The sequence below is a fragment of the Gossypium hirsutum genome, chromosome A04, assembly GCF_007990345.1.
Source record: "Gossypium hirsutum isolate 1008001.06 chromosome A04, Gossypium_hirsutum_v2.1, whole genome shotgun sequence".
Taxonomy (NCBI): domain Eukaryota; kingdom Viridiplantae; phylum Streptophyta; class Magnoliopsida; order Malvales; family Malvaceae; genus Gossypium; species Gossypium hirsutum.
The window spans coordinates 1,759,240-1,778,925 of NC_053427.1; the positions used below are offsets into that span (position 1 = coordinate 1,759,240).

General features: G+C 31.5%; 2 protein-coding genes across 2 annotated transcripts; one reads left to right on the forward strand and one right to left on the reverse strand.

Annotated features, from left to right (window-relative positions):
• The first annotated feature begins 9,586 nt into the window (after positions 1–9,586).
• On the forward strand, positions 9,587–14,473 carry LOC121227846 (bromodomain-containing protein 9). Its single transcript, XM_041110710.1, has 9 exons — positions 9,587–10,296; positions 10,800–10,845; positions 10,990–11,068; positions 11,161–11,206; positions 11,315–11,413; positions 12,528–12,596; positions 12,696–13,029; positions 13,151–13,296; positions 13,373–14,473. Exons 1-9 carry the CDS (start codon positions 9,757–9,759, stop codon positions 14,348–14,350), a joined length of 2,337 nt encoding a protein of 778 aa, XP_040966644.1. The 5' UTR covers positions 9,587–9,756; the 3' UTR covers positions 14,351–14,473.
• An 824-nt stretch (positions 14,474–15,297) lies between these two features.
• Positions 15,298–16,933, reverse strand: LOC107932715 (CASP-like protein 2D1). The gene is given in 4 exon segments (XM_016864802.2): positions 15,298–15,666; positions 15,668–15,742; positions 16,116–16,227; positions 16,606–16,933. Coding segments are annotated over 4 exon segments (555 nt in total). The 5' UTR covers positions 16,788–16,933; the 3' UTR covers positions 15,298–15,480.
• Positions 16,934–19,686: the final 2,753 nt, after the last annotated feature.

A 19,686-nucleotide genomic window follows, 5' to 3' on the forward strand; every position in this document is an offset into this window, starting at 1 on the left:
TCATATCATATTATATATAAGAAAAAAAATATATTTATCTAACATGAAAATAAATGGGTGTATTATTTTTAAACGTGTACAGTTAGATCAAAATCAAAGTTTTATGTGTACGATTGAACCAAATCAAAATTTATATTTCCCATAGCAAAATAGGTCAAAGTTCGTTTGTAAATTGATAACACTACTAGCTGTTGTTAAAATGGTGACAATATTTTTTACATATAAAAGTTATTCGGGCTATCCTTACTATAAGAAAGTTATCAACAAAAAATAAAGTTAATAGTGTTATCAATTTGGACCTACTAATAATATTAAAAAAAACACCAAATTAGTATAAGGACTAAAACCAGAATTAGACCATGTAGATGCATCATTGTCTGGGCTAGCAGATCCAAATCAAGCCCATAGTTATTTTAACACTTGGTGGGAAAATGGGCCTTGTGTTTTGAGTTTAAGCCCATCTTAGTTTCCTGAAATTGTTGGCTCAGTTTAGTTTCTATGAACACCAAACTCATTTCATTCCTCAGTGGATTGAAATTACAGTATTGGTCAAAATATACTTTTAAGTTTTTTGTATTTTTTTATATTAAAATTTAGTCCTTTTATTTTTATTTCTACGAATTTAGTAGAGTGACTAATTTTTAAAATAAAAATAGAGGGATTAAATTAGAAATATACGAAGAATTTAAGGACTTGGAGCATGCCTAATGAAGAAAGGCTTATATGTGTTCATATATGCTTAAAGAGAGACTAAATTCTAAATATGAAAGCTTTTATAACCCACGAGGTATGGCGTGATGATTGCTCACCTCATCCTTAATCATATGATTGAGGGTTTGATCCTCACTCATGAGATGGAGCACATTTTGTGGCTAGTTGCTTGTCTTAGCAAAGAACGCCAATGGCAAAGGAATTAATCATTACTGTTGACGATGAATACCCTAATTTCAACAAAAAAATTATTAGTAATGCTTTACAAAGGAACTTAAGGCATGCTACGCAACTTGTATCGTTGAATTATGTGCTATATGTGTTGGTACATATGTATTAATTATTGCAATATATCTGAACCAGTTTAATTCACCGGAAAGTAAATCTGACTTAGTGAAACCATCGAAGAGTAATCTTAGGAAAAGAAAAAAGGTTTGTAAACTCGATTTGTTAGCAAATGTGAGATCCTTGTATTATATGAACCAGATCAAATTAGTTCCTCTATCATTAAATGATCAATGTAGCTTTTACACTATTAAAAAAATTCAAATAAGTCCAAATTATAACAGAATTAACATTTACTATATAAAAATATATTGAAAATTGTTATTATTTAATTGCATTTCAATTTCAAACCAAAAAAATTTCAGAACTATAAAAATTTGAACGTAGTACATGGACTAAATCGAACTATTTAATAGTAAAGGGACTAATTTAATAAAATCTCTATAATAGAGGAACTTCTTAGATATATTCACCAATATAATTAATTAATATCTAAGTCATTAATATTATATAGAGTAGCAAAGGTCTTAAGAGGTTGACGCTTCAACCTCAGTACGTTAAGATATAATAAAAGAAGTAATTCGGATTTGAATTTATGGTATTCCACTATGCCCACTGTTTAGGTAAGGGTTTTAATAAAAGAAAATTAAAATATAAAAAAAATTATTATTTAGTCCTTAAACCGAAATAATACTTTTTCTAAATTTTGAGCTATTCGTTCTATATGTATTAACATTGAATTTAAATTCGTATATATTTTTAATTTAATTCAAAGATTAAATTAAAATTTCATTCAAAAATTATATCAAACCCTTATTACTAGAATAACATTTTTAAAATTTTGAAACTTTTTTTTAAGTGAAATTTTTAATGTATAAAATTTGAATTTTTAAGGATAATTTTTACTTTTATAATTTTTATGCACTTTTTATACACCCATTCGTGTGAGGCCACGTGGCAAGCCAGAAAGGCACCCTATGAATAAGTTAGTTGCCAACAAACCAGGAAGTCTCCCACAAGCCCTCCTTTCTGGGACGACAATCTGAACAAGTGTAAGCTATCTTTCGCCTGGGTCTCCAAGCTTTCATTGGGAACATAAAGTTGTTCGTTACTAAACTTCATGTGGGTTCAACTGTTTTATACCATCAAGTCAAAGTGAATGGTAAGATTTGTCCCATCGAAAATATTTGCCCCTATTTCGCAATAATAGCTAGATTGTGAGTTCAATAAGTTAACATCACCTTGCACGAGACCCTCACTTATAAATACCTCCACGAACGATGAAGAAAAGATGGTCTCTTCTAAGATACCAAGCCAACACTCTGTCAATATACCTTTAGCCCTTAGCTTTGACACCCTCCTCTTCTCTAGTCTTTTCTACCTCCGACTCTTTACTCTGTCCAGGTGAATCGACCTCCGTAGTGACCACCAATCTTTCCTCCACATCTCCTCCTTGTTGTACCACTGTATCAACAATTGGTATGGCGAGTGTGTACGTCATGGCTTCACAATCCCAAAGTGGCACCCTTACTGACCCAACCAACCAGACTAATAACCCAGCCAACTAGATCAATTCCATCGTTCCACCCAGAACTCCTATCGCGCATGGTTTAGGACCTTCTAGATTTTAGATATAGAATTTATGGTTTAGGGTTATGAGTTTAGGTGTAGGGTAAAAATTTTTCAAAATTATGTATCAATGACGTGGAAAATTTTGTTGAAATGTAAACATTTATGTATTGAAATTATTTATCATAAATTTGCTAATTATTTTTACCTTAAACCTAAAACTTAGAAGTTGAAACCCTAAACTCAAACCCATAACATTGACCATTAACTTTAAACATTTAACCATAATTTTAAAATCTCAAACTTTGAACCATAAACACTAAACCCTAAATTCGAACCCATAACCATGCATCTGTAAACCATAAGCTCGAACCCTAAACCACAAGCTCATAATTCATAACCCTAAACCCTTATACTTTGAACCTAAAGCCAAACCCTAAACCTCGAGGTCTAGGGTTCAAGTTCAAGATTCAAGATTTTAGATTCGGGGTTCAGGGTAAGAAAAAAAAACAAAATGATTAAATTTTACAAAAGATAAAAAAAATGTTTATTTATAATTTAAAAAATTAATTATTTTTAAGTAATTTAATTAAAGTTAAATTAAGTTGGAGAAGATATTAGATAATAGATATATATTAGTGTATAATAAATCTTCGTTATCTTTAAAATTTTATGATATGTCGCTATTTTATTAGTGTCTAAAAAATATAATTTTTAGAATTATCCTAATATAATTTATTCTCATAAGCTATATATTAATATTATTTTTTATAGTTGAAATATTTCATTATCATATCTTCAAAAGGAAAAAAAATCATATATTATATGTGAGACTTACACATATGTGGAAAGCAAGACTTTTATTAAAAATAAAATAAAATAAAATAAAATATTTGGATAATTTAAGCTTTTATTTTCTTTTTCTTTTGCTTTTTCAAATTGAATATTACTCACATATATCCTTAGAATAACTTTTTAGATTTCTTTTGGCCATCAACAACTTTTTAAGATTAGATAGCATATTTTTTAGGCATAATTGATTTCACCTTTACATTTTTATCAATTTTACTGTAATCTTTTTTGAGTTAAATTTGAATAATATTAAAAAAAAGTAAAATTGTTTTAACGAGAATGGAATAATGATTAAAATGTTAATTTTTTTTAATGATATTTGCCTCGCAACTTTCATAGTAATCTATATATACTTTATATTGACATTAGGAGCGAAGCAAAATTTATTTTAGGGGGCTAAAATAAAATTTTAATTTTTAATAGTCTATATCTTTATATTTTTTAAAGGATTGAATTAAATTTTCATAATTTTAGGAGGGTCAAAGTGTAATTTTACCTTTACTAATTTAAAATTTTCTAAAAGGCCAAAACAATAATTTTTCATTTTAGAGGGGTCGAGGCCCTGCCAACCTCTTTAGATTTGCCTCTGCCTGACATGGTACTATTTATTTTATATGTCAAGTCAGTAAATAATTTAAAATTAAAAAATATAAAAATTATAAAAATAAAAATATCATAAAGTGCACGTGAGTTGTCATGTTTAAAATTTTAACGTTTTAGTTTGCATTTCTATTAGAAAAAAACAACAATTCAACTATTTTTAAGAAGTTGATGGTAAAACTCGATTCTCTTTAAAATATTGACAAAAATACAAATACTAATAACTAAAAAAATTATCATTATACATATTATTTATTACAATAACATATTTTTATTCAATATTTTTTGAACAATCTCATCATAAGTTCTGATCATATAGAACTATTCGTAGTCTTTCTTCAATCCATAAATAGAAGATAATACACGCACACAAACCTACATCCTCCTACACTGATAATTATGCCTATGATGATCGAGCTAAGACTTAATCGACTATTTTAATTCAATATTTAATTTTAATTGATTATTTTTATTTATTAATAATACTAAAAAAATAAGTGTATATTATTCTCAACCTAATTTAAATTTTAAAAACCATTAATAAGTTGACCATTTACACATACACCACGTCAGCATGTGGGACCCAGGGTATAATAATTCCATTTACCAATATTTTCAGAATAGTTATGCATTGGGCCCACCATTTGAACCAAACGTAAAAGGAATTGAAAAAGAACGGTCGTGATTGATTCCAGCACAGGCTTACCATCAAATCAGAGCGATCCAACGGTTCAGATTAGCTGACTTTGTCAGAGAGTCAGTCAGAAAAACGACAGCGTACAAGCAGTATATATACAGTAATACAAAACTTTTTTTTATGCTGAAGCGAGAAAAAGAAGATAATGATTTTCTGTCATCAGCTATAGGCCAACTTAGCCCATTTTTCCTTAAATCTTTAAACCCTAAAATTTAAAATTTTATATTATTTTTAAATTTATATTATTAATAAAATTCTTAATTGAATCAGTATCACATATTAACAAAGTTTCAACTAGAAAATAATTAATATACCCTTATGTAGAGCCGAATTTAGGGGCTGGCAGGGGTCCCCGACCCTCAAAAATGAAAAATTATTATTTAAGTCCTTTAAATTTTTTTAAATTTTAAATTATTAAAGATAAAATTACACTTTACCCCCTTAAAATTATAAAAATTCGATTTAATTCTTTAAAAATTATAAATATATAGAATATAAAAAATTAAAATTTTATTTGCCTCTTAAAAATTGTCCTTTTTTTCGCCTATGCCCTTATGTTAAATGATTACTATTTTTATTTTGATGACCCATATTTTATTTAATTTTTAAATAAAAAAATTAAATTTAATATGTTTATGGATTAAATCACGATTTAATGGATTTATGGTAAAAGTATCATAGATGTCTTTGTATTAAAAATTAGATTATATTTTGCTCTTTCTACTAAAAAAATAAACAAATTAGTCCCTGTATATTAGATTAAAGAACAAACTGGTCCGTCTGTTAAAATTTTCATCCAATTCTACTCATACATCAAGATAAGGTCTAGTTATTTCTTTAGCTACGTTAGTTTTTAACAATACAAATAGATGAAAATTTTAATAAAAAATGACCGATTTGTTCTTTGATTAACATACGTAAACTAATTTACCCATTTCTTTAAGTAGAGAGAGTAAAATGTAATCTGACTCCTGGCACACGAACTAAAACAATTAAAATATTTTGACCGAAATGAAACTTAAACAGTTTATGCTGATTTAAAATTGAGACAATACATATCAACCGATATTAGCCCATACCAACTACCATGCTCGTGAGTATGCATACTGTATGACTTATGATTACGACTCAATAAATGAAAAATATTTATTTAAGAAATAATTAAATTAAAAAATTAAAATTTAAAAAAAAATTATTTAAAGACATTGAATGTAGTATAGATACCTCAAATAATGAAGCCTCCACCTAGAAATTGAATCGTACGAAGGAGCTGCATTTCAGGAGTTTTCCACCTTTGCGGATGCTGCTCATCACCACCGTTGGTTTCATTGACGTCGTTGCTCATTTGGACGGTCATGATTCAATGTGAACGCTGCACCGAAAAAGAAAAAGAAAAGCTCTGTTTTTGTGAATTGACAACTCAGTCCTTTGAGGATGAAGCCGAGCAGTTTTTTAGTGGGAGACTGGGTCTAATAGTCAAAGTGTTGGCGGACATTTTCAAATTTGATTTATGAATATCACTCGCACTTGGTGGCGCGTCAAATAAATCCTTCTACTTTTGGAAACTATAAGTAAGGTTGCTATTTAATAGGGATTGAATTACGTAAAAATGCCGTTTCTTAAAATATTTATTGAATTAGGTTGAAATAACGAAAATGTTTTCGGCTGGAAGCGTTTTCTCTCAATGCTTATTTCTAACGACTATTTTTTCTAACGATTATTTAATTAGTCATTAGAGAACAACGACTCTTCTCTAATCGTTCGAACTAACGACTCCCTTAACTGTCACTTTTTAATGTCTATATAACCCTCTGATACGAGATCAAAGGCCCGACAAATGCGTTCCAAACTAAATGGGACCATCCAGGAGTTTGTTAGTAAGGCCTTAGATGCGTACACAAAAGAAAGGGAAAATCAAGATTTCAAATATTGGGAATCTTGGTCCAAGACACCAAATCTTGCAGCCAAAGCGCATTGGATCTCCATTACGAGCATCAACGATTCAATTTCGGTAGGAGATGGATCACAAGCCCAAATTCTTGAGGGCAAGGCCCAATAAGAAGATTCCAAGCCCAATCAAGAAATCCACCCATACTTAGTTGAAAATCAGGCCAAATTGTCAAAGTGGCCCAAGTTGTAAAGTTTTATTTTTATTTATTTATTTATTTATTTTATTTAGTTTAAATTTTTATATTCAGTCCAAGAGTCCCAAATAAAAGACCCTTGGCCGAATTTCCATATTAAAATAATTAGGAGTTTTTTTTAGTTTTAGTTTTAGTGCTCTAATTAAATTAGGAAAACATTTGAAAGGCCTATTTATATGGCTTGGCCAGCCACCCTACATTACATTACAATTACATTGAAAATTTCAGATTTGATTTGAGTGAAAATTCTCTTTGAGTTCTTCAAGGATTTTCTCTTGAGTTTTCTTTAGAAGTTGTTTTAACAATCTTTTTGATTGTGGGAGCCATCTTCAACCTTCTTCTTGCCATTGATATTCTTTGGAGGGGAGATTAGAGCCGTTTGAAGGGAGTTGTGAGATCTTTCGAGATTTCAAGGCTTCTTAGGACTTATCTTTTAATTTCTTACTGTCAATTCTTTCTTTATTTCTACTTGTGCTGAATCATTATCTAATCTATTTTTCTGTTCTTATTGTGTTTTCAGCCTTTTTCTATCTTAAGGAATCAGCCCAAAAATCCCCAATTTCTAGGGTTTTTCCATACTCTTTTTGGGTGAAATTAGATTGTCGAAATTTGGGGAAAACTATCTTGGTGTTCAATTGGGCAGAATCACAATCTCCTTGAGGGTTTCAAGAACCCTAACACTTATTTCTATTCTCAATTTGATTCTTTGCTGATTTGGGGATTTTATTTCAGATCTGAAAATTCAAAAATCTAATCTTTTAAATTTCTGTTTCGTTTCAGATCTAATTGTTTAGGGTTTTCGTAGGAGTTTCTCATGACTTGGCAACTCGATCTTGGTCCGCGCGCAACCCCGTATCACCCTCCCTATTTCATTTTTTTAATTTAATCTTAAGTCTCTCTCACATTCTCAAATTTCTCTCGATTTCCTCTTAATTTCTCAATCAAATATCATTTCTCTCAATTCCCTCTTAATGCGACTTACGTAGAGCGTTTTCATTCTAGCACTTTTAACTCCCCACTTTTTCCCACTCACTCATCAGATATCCCAAGATTCCTGAGATATATTTTCTAAAGCAATATGCACTAAAAGTTTGAAAATAATGCACTAAAAAATCTGATCGACTTCAATCTCCTGTAAAAAAAATTGATCAAAACTCAATTGCATTAAAAAAATTTGAAAAAAATTATAAATTAAGATTTAATCAAATTGAGTAGTTGGAGTTTCAATTATGAATCGAATTGAATTTTACAATTCGAATATACAATTAGTGTCAATACGATGCTAGTAAATATCGAATTAAATAATTATTAATTTTACATCTCAAAAATTTATTAAAAACTAAAGAATATATAATAAAATTAAAATATTTATAATAAAAAACTCAAAACCTTACAAAACCCTAGCACTATTTTTAAAAAATAAAAACCTAAAAAAACAAATCATTTTAAAAAAAAATTGGTCTAATCTAGTAATTTTTTTTAAATGTCAAATAATAAATAGGGTAAATTACCCAAAAATTCTTTTTTTAACTATAATTATCGGATTAGGCCAATTTTTTGAAATTCATCAGATTAGGTTGATTTTGGATAGAGAAAGGGAAAATGCGTCCAGTTGGACGCCTTTACAGTGGAAGTTGGACGCATTTTCAGTAGATACGGCAGGAAAATGCTTCCAACTTAGATATGTTTTTAGCTTTGGCCAAATGGCTAAATGTTAGTGCTTTTATCTTTGAATCTCGGTTCGATTCCTCTCTAACTCACATTTGTATTTTTCATTTCATGTTGCTTCAAGCTTTTTAAATTTTTAATTAATGGTTTTTAGTATATTAGTTTTTTCAATAGATTGTTAGGTAGTTGTAATTATATTCTTGAGTCTCGAGTTCGATTCTTCTTTTACTCATGTTTATAATTTTTTATTTCCATGTTGCTTCAAGTTTTTTTTTAATTAATATTTTTAACATATTAGCTCATTTCGTTAGATGATTAGATAATTGCAATTACATCATCGAGTCTGAGGTTGCATTCTTATTATAAGCACATTAATGTATTTTTTATTTTATATTATTTAAACTTTTTTTATATTTTTAATTAATGCTTTGATGATATTTTTAAATTATTTTTATAAGGATATTGTTAATTTTCTTTGATTTTAAATTCTAATAATTTGTTATTAACTTTTCCCATTAGTTAATTATATATTTAATATTAACAATTATGCTTTTATCATTGTTAATAATTGAACTAAAATCAATTATAACTCGAGAAATTAAAAATTATAATTAAATTAATATAAAGTATAAAAAAAATTAGAATATAATTCGAAAAACACGATTATAAAAATTATGATTAGATAAAAAATTTGACGATAAATCGATTAAATCGATGAACTGACCCGGAACTATTGATGTTACATTTTTTACCATAAAAGGAAAATTTTAGAATTTCATAGTAATTTTTATCAGAACGAGTAAAAATGTCATTACATATAACGAGCGTGTTACACACGCGCTAAAGAAAAAAAAAGTCTTAGGATCAAAGAAAATGAGCCGCACAGAACGGGACACGCCGAACCCTAATCAGGGAGTTTCCAAAACGGCGTATTTGGGTGTCGTTTTATACACTCCCGATATGTCATTTAGACAGCCAGAAAGTTGAAAAAGAAAAAACAAACATCACACTCATTTTTTATTTATATACGAACCTACAGCCTCGGATATAGGGTCGGAAATCTCGGGAAAAAGGCCAAGACACTATCTGGAAAAAAAATAAATGGAATAAAAAAAAATTTAAGAGAGAGAAAGTGGAAATAAAAATAAAAATAAAAAATAAAAACAACAGAAGAGAGAGAGGGGAGGGTGTGTGAGGGTTTTTTTTTTGAGAGAGAAAAGGTGTAAAGAGATGGGGCAGATCGTGAAGAGGAAGAAGAAAGGGAGGCCATCGAAGGCGGATCTGGCTAAAAGGGGAAGCTCGCCGGCAGCAGCGACGGAATTGGAGCTGCGGCGGAGTCACCGGCGGAGAAATGTGAGGTATAACATCGATTATGATGATTACCTGGACGAAGACTTCGAGGAAGAAGACGAGGAAGAAGAGAGGAGGAGAGAGAAGAAGCTTAAGCTTATTCTTAAACTTAATCAAGGTCTAGAAGCTGAACCGCCTTCTCCTCCTGTTTCTTTACCGCCGAGCCGTGGCCGAGGTGTTGTTTCGTCGTCAGCCGCGCGTGGGAGGCGAACGGCGAAGGAGGAAGTGGAGGAGGAAGAAGAAGATGAAGATGAGGAAGAGGAAGAAGAGGAAAGTGAGAGAAGGAAGAGAAAGATTAAAAAGAGAAGAATCAACGTCAGTGATGGAGTTGATGATGAAGACGAAGAAGAAGAAGAAGACCGACAAGTTGATGATGATGAAGATGATGATGACGATGGCCGTGTTGATGTGGATGCCGAGGTTTGTATCAAATCATTTGTACTCTACTGATCTATCAAAGGAGAAGTACAAGCTGAAAGCAAGCAACTATTTATTGTTTGGGACTTTGGAGGGAACGAGAGAATTTAGGAGAAAATTAACGGTTTTAAGGGTCAACTGTCAAACCCCCCCCCCAAAAAAATCTTCTAACGGAATCTGATCACGCTCCCACCTTTCTCTCTCTATTTATCTATCTCTCTCTCCCTCTAAACCATCTGTTTCTCTCTCTAAATCTTTGTGTTCTACTCTCTGTCTGTAATGTTCGAGTGTACCTATATTGTCCCCTTTAGCTGTCACTGTCTCCTGTCACTGTCACTGTCTCTGTCTCATTCTCATTTCTCTCTTCATCTATATATTATATGTAGCTTGTGGGAGACTTTGTAGATGGGTTCTGGTTTGAGTGTAAGCTTTTATATTTTGATGATTTGTGTTCTTTTAAGGTTTTGGGTGTTCTGAAGTTTAGGAGTTTTTTTTTGGTTTGACAGATGAGAGGGAGAAAAGGGGAATCCAAAGGGCAGAACTCGGTTCCAGGTTTGTTTTTGATTTATTGTTAGGTCTTCGATTTTTGCTCTGTTTATGGAGCTTTGTTGTAATGTGAGTGCTGGGTTTTGAGAATTCAGTGTCTCGGTTTAAGAATGTGGAATTTTGATATGGATTTTGGTTGGTTTTTATTAGGGACGCCATCCGATCCTCCATCAGCGGTTCCATTACCTGATAAGAAGATATTGGAATTGATTCTTGATAAACTTCAGAAGTGAGTATTGGACTCCTTTTTTTCTGTTCTTTTTCTTCTTTCTTCTCTCTACTTGGTGTTGCTTATGCCGGATTGGCTGTGAATCATGGCAGGAAAGACACGTATGGTGTATATGCGGAACCCGTTGATCCTGAGGAGGTAAGCAGAATTTACTTCGAAAGTGTTGGCAGCACGTTCCTATTTGGAATTCTGGTTTGTTTTGAGTTTAATTTCTTTCGTCTTAGTAAGTTTTTATTGATTTTGCAGCTTCCTGATTACCATGATGTGATTGAGCATCCGATGGACTTTGCCACGGTGAGGAAGAAGTTGGCAAATGGATCTTATTCGACACTGGAACAATTTGAGGTATGTGTTCATGGTGTTCTTAGGCTTGGTTTATGTAGCTGAAGTTCTCTTCTTAGTTGAAGTTCTCCTAATTTTCTACCCCTTTGAACATGGTATGAAATTAATTGATTTGGGAAAAGAAGAGGCCTCCTTAAGTTCAGCTCTAGTATTTATTGGAGAAATCGATCTGCATTGCAGCCCCCAAAGTGTATTCTTGTTCTAAAGATGCCACATGGTGTTCATCAAATTTGAGAAAGTGGAAATTGCATAGAACTGGTGTGGAATTTTTTCAATCTTCATAGATGCTTGTGCATTATCCTGTAACTGTTTTGGCATCGGGTATGTTTTATGGGTTTTGGGCAAGAGTGTTGTGGATTGCTGTAATGCAATACAAGATCTGACATATGGAACTTGAAAATCTTTGTGATAAAGATAAAAGGTTTGGTTGGCATGGCTCAAGTGTTGAATGTTGCATTTTTGGTCTATTCTATTGGAGAGTTGCTAATATTCATCATAATTTTACCAACATTGTTTTCAATTGGCAAATAGTGGTGGCTAGAGTTTTTATGGTGGTCCTATTGCATTTTCTTTCCTCACTAAGATAACAGATTTGTTTAAGGTATCTTGAAAGCATAAAAGTAACTCCTTTTGATGGCTGCTGAGGTTGCAAATTTTCAGATTAGAACACTTTGGTGAAGGTGAAACTTTCTAAATGAGCTTGCAAAAACCAAGAAGTACCCCACCATGTTAATTGAGATAGATTGCCTCTGATTCAGAGCTTCATCTTTCATTTGATCTTGTTTGGTTAATTGGTTTTCGACATTGTGGAACTGAGGGATATGTTCAGTCTTTGGACAATATGTTTCCTAGTTCTTGGCTGGGTTTCTACTTCATCATCTTGTTGTCATAGGCTTTTATTTTTTTAGCATTTTGCAATTAGCTGAATTTTTTGGTTAGGTAAATAGATTTCGGTTTTTGGTGCTTGTAAATGGAGATGCCTCTGCTTTGTGTTTACATTGAGTAGTGTGAACAATATCACCGAATGAACTAAAATGTAGCATTTTGGTCCACAGTGATCCCCGCTTTCACATTTGCCTTCTCTTGGATTTTTATGCTTGTTTTTTCTTGGATGCAGAGTGATGTCTTCTTAATATGCTCAAACGCAATGCAATACAATGCGCCAGATACAGTATACCATAAACAGGTATAATGTTTTTTTCGCCTCTTCGTTCCTTCCGAATTATAGTTTACTTTTGATTATCTTTTGGTTTTCTGAGTTCTGACTATAAGTTATTATGCGAAGGCAAGGTCCATTCAAGAGCTGGCCATGAAAAAGTTTGAGAAGTTAAGGATTGATGTAGACCGGTCTGAGAAAGATAGCAAGATTGAACAGAAAACAAAATCAAACTTCTTAGCAAAGAAGCAAACCAGAAAACCTTTATACCTTACAACACAGGAACCTGTTGGTTCTGATTTCTCTTCAGGGGCCATTCTTGCCACTTCTGGAGATATCCTGAACACTTCCATCGCTATCCAAGCTAATGCTTGTGGGAGGCCTAGCCATACTGATGTACTCGTAGATGGTAACTCATCTGTGCCTGATTATAATCGAGAGAAAACTGAAGAACTATCGTCAGGTATTGAGTTCCCTTTCGGACCCATATTTCCACTTTCAATAGTGGCTTTTTAATTGTTGATAAGGGCCTTATACATGTGGCAGTGTTGTTTTAGCTCTTAAATTATTCTTTCGTGTCTTAGGGAAGGGTCTTCTTTCTAAATTTGGGAGGAGGACAACTGCACTTGATGATAATCGTCGTGCAACATATAACATATCTAATCAACCGGTGGTTAGATCGGATTCGATATTTACGACCTTTGAGGCTGAAATCAAGCAGCTGGTTGCTGTATGTAACAAGCAAACTGATTTTATCATCTTCAATTATTATTAGCCTTCTTAGTTATTTTTCTTTTCTGATTCAGGTTGGGCTTCAAGCAGAACTTTCGTATGCTAGGAGTCTTGCTCGCTTTGCTGCAACGCTTGGACCTGTTGCATGGAAAGTTGCATCCCGCAGGATTGAGCAAGCACTGCCTGTTGGCTGTAAGTTTGGTTGTGGGTGGGTCGGAGAGTATGAACCACTTCCAACACCGGTATTAACCTTCGAGACTCGTGCTCCTAAGGAATCAGCCCTTTTCACAAAGTTGCAGCATGCTGCTGATGTTCATCCTCGAAAGGATGATGCTACTCATAGGACGACCCCGGTTCCTGCAACTGATGTTCGAAAGGATGTTGGAACTTATAGGACCCCAGTTCCTGCTAAGCCACATCCTCTTGATGTCCCCGTTTCTGAATCGAAATCCTCTTCATTTTGTTCCGCAAATGGGTCAACATCAGAAGGGAGGCCATCTTTGTTTACTCCACCAGCTATGCCATCTGTTCCACCTATTAGAAGAGATGAGTCCAGCAATGCTGCCGCTGTCGCTGCTCGTGCATGGATGTCTATAGGAGCTGGAGCCTTTAAGGAAGCAAATGAAAACTTTGGCACTTCGAAAGGAAAAATATCCGCAGATTCGTTATACAACCCGGCTAGGGAACTTCATCCACAAGCTCCACAAGTTCGAGGGCAATTCCCTCTTTCTGCGGGGATGCATTTTCAACCTCAGCCAGAGAAGAATAATTTTCCCCTCCATGGTTTCCCACCGCAACATGTTCGCATGATGAATGAAGCTCAGTTCCAAAACCGACCCATGGTTTTCCCTCAATTCGTGGCGACCGACTTGTCTCGGTTCCAAGTTCAGCCTCATTGGCAAGGTCTTAGCCCTCGAGCACAGCCGAGGCAGAAGCAGGATTCACTTCCTCCCGATCTTAATATCGGGTTCCAATCTCCAGGGTCACCGGTGAAACAATCGTCAGGTGTTTTGGTTGATTCCCAGCAGCCAGATCTGGCTTTGCAGCTTTGAGTGCTGTGACGGATTTATCTATTTTTTCTTTTTTGTAGCTATGTATTTATTACAAGTTTAAGAAAGTTTTAATTTTGTTTTCAATTGAAATTTGAAATTGATTAGCTGTTGCTTTAATTTTAAGCTGCTGCCATTTTATTTTAACAGATTAGAGTTCAATTAGCATATTCCAGACAAGAATAATACCACATCCCTTTGATTTTAAAAGAAAATTTTAACCGTCTTTTATAAATTCTGATCATATCTATTTTTTTGACACAATGTTTAAAATTACTAATAGTTTTTTTTCAATCAATTGATAAAGACTTGAAATCGATTGAGGTATCAGTTTGAAGAAAGATAATTAGACCCATTGACTCGAGAATCAGTATGGACCAATTGAACCGGTGACCTGACCAATTTAAACACTGATTCGGTTCTAAAAACTTACCATTGAGCCAGTGAAAGTACCATGAGGCTTTTGTACTAGAAGTTAGATTGTATTTTGCCACTTGTACTCAAAAAATGGGGAAATTAGTTCTTGTACATTAGATCAAAGAGCAATTCGGTCCTTTTGTTAAAAATTCCATTTGTTTTTACAGTTAAAAACTAGCCCCTCTATGTCAGCATGAGGTACACATAGCATGCAACATGTAACTATTTGGTTATTTCGCCAGTTAAACCATTTTTTAATTGTAAAAACGAATGAAATTTTTAATCGAAAGGATTGGTTTACTCCTTGATCCAATGTACAAGAATTAATTTGCACATTTTTTGAACGAAGATGGACAAATTGTAATCTAACTCCTAATACAAGGTCCTCCGTGATACTTTTACCCCATTGAGCCAAAATCTCATTAGCAAAGTTTAGTTTCTTCTATTCATTTTGCTAAACTATCTTCTTTTAACCCGTATATAAACACAAATGAGATATTATCGTTCAAACATATAAATAAATAAATAAAAAATTTAAAATAATTGACAATATTCATATAAAAACATTCGTATTCAACGCCCAGATCAGGTAATTTCCCATATAATACATACCTCTCTATGGAATATAATCCACTTATTAGTTTAAACCCCAAAGCATCTATAAAGAGTATATATATTAATGCAAAACAAAGCCAAATGTTTGTGCCATTTTGCAATTAAGTCCTTTCTTCATTATCTTGTTTAGAAAAAAAAGGAGGGTCAAATTTGCTAAAAACCCTATAAGCAGAGATGAGAGCCAAAACCATGAAGCAGCAAACAGCCAAGGCATGGAGGATCAAAGCTACTTTCATTTTATTGCAGAATTTGCCATAACTATCGCCGGCTTCACTCCACGTGACTTTTTATGTCCCCATTATATGCTAAGTACAATATTTCCATCACTGCTGCCCCTGATGTCACCATTAAATATGCTACAATCTGTAGTACCAAAACAAGAAAGAGGTTAAAATATGTTATCAGTCTCGGTTCTTAAATGAATTTTTTTGAAAGTAAGTGACTAAAACTTAAACTTACTAATAGTTTAGTAATTCAATCCTCTTACTTTTTTCGATTTAAAAATTCTAGCCCAATCATTATCGTTGTTTATAATTTCTGTCAGAATTTATCAACTTAATTCATTCGTATCGGCATACGAAAGTAGTTTAATAAATATGACAAATTGACATATTTTGACAGAAAATACTAACAAAGTTAATGATTGGGTTAGAATTTTTAAATCAAAAAAAGTAATATCGAAAGAATCATACATGAAAATTAAGGTAAAGTTTGATGTTTTTAAGGATTGAAATACCTGATCAGAGACAAAGAAGAGCCAAGCTTTAGTGACAAAATATCTGATCCAAGAGGCAATGGCAGCAAATAAAGCATAAGCAGCACATATGGCGCTGGTGCAAACCATGTATCTGCGAATCAAATTTCAGTACTTTTTATTTATCTAAAATATAAATAAATAAATATATAAAAATCTTAACACTTCATTATTTATAATCTTATTTATAATCCCTTTCTAATCTTTAAATCAGAGGAAAAATTCATTTAATAGCAAGGGTGTCAAATGAGCTAAGGCTCAATCAACATTGTATAGAAGTTGATTTTTGTCTATTTCTCGACTCATAACTCTTTTTCAATATTTAAATAAGAGAAAAAACGTGTTTAAACTCACGTCATCTTCGTTACTGTGTCAACTTAGTAAAGAAGTTGATTTTTATCAATATTGTAAAGAAGTTAATACCGAGTCAAGACTCAATCGACACTATAAAGAAGTTGGTAAGATGACTTACTTGAGACCCAAAAGATTGTTGAATTTGACATCTCCGTAGATGCTGTTGTCTTGCTTGTTAGTTACAGTTAACCAAATGGTTGCAACACTTAGTGGAATCACTGAAACCCTAAGGGAACAATCTAGCAATTTGAGGATTGGGTTTTGGGTGTTTGAGCTTTCTGCAATGTTGTTGTTACTCATCTTTTGCAACAAAACAACAAGGTTTAAGATAGAGAAGAAAATGGAATGGTTTTGTTGAATGGTAAAGTGAACAAGTGGTGGGGGATAGATATGGGGTTTATAGACTGTATTATGGTGTGAAAGGGGAGCTTTTGGATTGTTTGTTGAATCAAGTAGGAAAAAAAAAGTAGGAGGATTGAATATTTTGATTTTTAGGTTAGTTTATATAATTGGTTAAATTCAAGGGTTAAAATTTTATGTCAGCACTTCAAGGTTCAAGATCTGTATTAATGCTTGTTGAATTGAGTGGTAAGTAGTTATGGTTAAAATAATCTAATCAGAAGCAGATCGATTGAATTTTTTATTATTTTCGGTTCAATTTATAGGGTGATTCAATAATATCGAAAAAATAATTAAGACAAAGGAGTGGTTAAAATTTTGTCTTGGTAACTTCAAGTTTAAGATTCGAGTATTGGTGTTGATATCCTTTCTTCCTAAAGTGTAATGTAAAAATCGTTTTTATAGGCTTTAAACAATTTTCTTTTTCTATACATTTCTTACTACTACTTATAACTTTCGAAATTCATAAATCGGAGTATAATATGCGCTTAAAGACATTTGAACTCATTTTTTTTGAGCAATTTTATTATAGGTTTTGGTCGTATTTATTTTTTTTGACACAATATCTAAAACTATTAATAACTCTTCCTCAACTCGTAAATAAGAGGATAATGCATTTTAACGCACTCAAATTTACTTATATATTTTTTATTATTAATAATAGACATTGAAATTCATAAATCGAATTCCGAAAGATAAAATGAAGTATGAAATAGTGGGATGAATGATGTTAGGTTTGATATGTTAGTGGGATGAGTGAGAACCAGTGGGGCTGTGCTTTCTTTTTGGAAGTAATGATTGTTTGGTAGGTGTTTGTTTTCACTTTAATGGATGATGCAAAATGACCTTGTTTGATTCCACTACTGTTTTTTTTTTTTTTAACTCTTTGAATGAGATAAGGTAGAGTGAACTTGATTCTGGTTTGTACAACTGTATTTATTAAATATTATAGGTATAATAACAATTTTAATTTTCAATCTTTATATTTTTTATCGATTTGGTCATTATTTTTTAAAAGTTAAATTTAAACTTAATTTTTTTGAAAAAAGAGTTATATTTCTTCTTTTTAACATAAATGATGATTAAAATATTAATTTTTAACGTTGTTGGCTTGATAACTTATATGATAACTTATGTGCACGTCATGCTAATATAACATAATTTGTCTTATATTTTACATAAACAAATCTTTCAAAAATTATAAAAATAAAATTAAAAATATATAAAAAGTTCATAAAATTCAAAAAATAATTAACACGGAGTACAAGTGAATTGTCATGCATGTTGCTATGTTTAAAATTTTAACATTTTAGTTAGTAATCTCATTAAAGGAAAACCATTTTGACCTTTTTTTTTTATAAAAAAAGATAATTGTCAAATTTGACTGTTTTAAAAGGTTAAGGGTTAAATTTGACTAAAAAAGGACCAAATTGATGAAAATATAAATGTTAAAGACTAAATTTAACATTATACCAATAATAAAATAATTTGTAGTGATTGATAGAGCTCAATTTTGAACCAATTTTTTGTCTACACTTCAAATGGGAATCAAAACAATACAGCAAACTTGGCTTTAGGGTTTTTGTGGGTCTTCTTCTTAGTACCTAAATTTTAAATTGATTTATCAACTTTAAAATGTTTAGTTGACAATTGAAGCATTAAATAAAGTATATTGAAAATAAGGTTAAATTTTGCTATTAGTCACAGTGTATATATATATAAAACTTTAATTATTAATTGATCGAATTACTATTAATCGAATTATTAGAAATGTAAAAAATTTTAATTATTAACCAAGTTGAAATTTTTTCAAATACATTAACCAAACTGAAATATTTCGGTTAATTCGTTTGGTTAATTGAATAAACCGATATTTAGTTTGTCTTTTGATTAAAATAAGTATAAAACAAGTTACTGAGCTTACTTCAGTAGATACCTTAAGAAATACAAAAAAGAGTATAAAACATATAAAAAAATATATTGTTAATGCTCATTTCTTTTTTTAATAGTTCAAAAAAATTTATTATATATAATATATTATTTATTTCGATTTATATAAAAAAAATAATAGTTCAAAAAATACATTGCTAATGTAAAAAATATATTATATATATTATATTATTTATTTCAATTAATTACCCGATTTCAATTCAAATTAATCAATAACTGCAATTTTAAAAAATCATTAACTGACCTCCAACCGAACTAAATTCGGCCGTTGACCGATTAACTGAATTAGATTGGTTCGGTCGGTTAATCCAGTTTTAATCGAACTATGAACACCCCTAACTGTATATTGTAAAAGTTATGAATTTAGTCTCTGTATTTTAATTCGATCAATTTTAATTCACGCACTTTTTCAAAATTTAAGATTCCAACCTTCACCAAATAATAGTTGTTAAATATATTAAGTTATGCTATTCCCAAAATTTAATGTGACAAATATATTACCATACGTGTAATGACATATAAAAACTTAGGATTATCCAATTGAATAATATGGATTAAATTTACAAATGTATGTATAGTACACAAGAATAGTAATTGAATTTAACCAAACAAACCACTAAAACTTTAAAATTCGAAAACTACAAGGACTAAAATTGATCAAATTAAAATATAAGAATAAATCCGAGCTATGAGTAGAATTTAACTTTCATAATTTAACCTAACCCTTTATATATATTCTTAGATGGTGATGCTTAAAGATGAAGAAATGAAGACATCAAAATGGAAGCATTTCATCATCAATTTCACCCACAATCATGAAAAAGGGAGAAATATCAGTCAAAAAGTGTAA

What these genes read in the sequence shown, in the direction of transcription:
- LOC121227846 (XM_041110710.1), top strand. Translation starts at nt 9,757, where the DNA reads ATGGGGCAGATCGTGAAGAGGAAGAAGAAAGGGAGGCCATCGAAGGCG. An exon ending in AACCCGTTGATCCTGAGGAG is followed by an intron (nt 11,207 to 11,314) that starts GTAAGCAGAATT and finishes TTGATTTTGCAG; the next exon opens with CTTCCTGATTACCATGATGT. An exon ending in AACTGAAGAACTATCGTCAG is followed by an intron (nt 13,030 to 13,150) that starts GTATTGAGTTCC and finishes TTCGTGTCTTAG; the next exon opens with GGAAGGGTCTTCTTTCTAAA.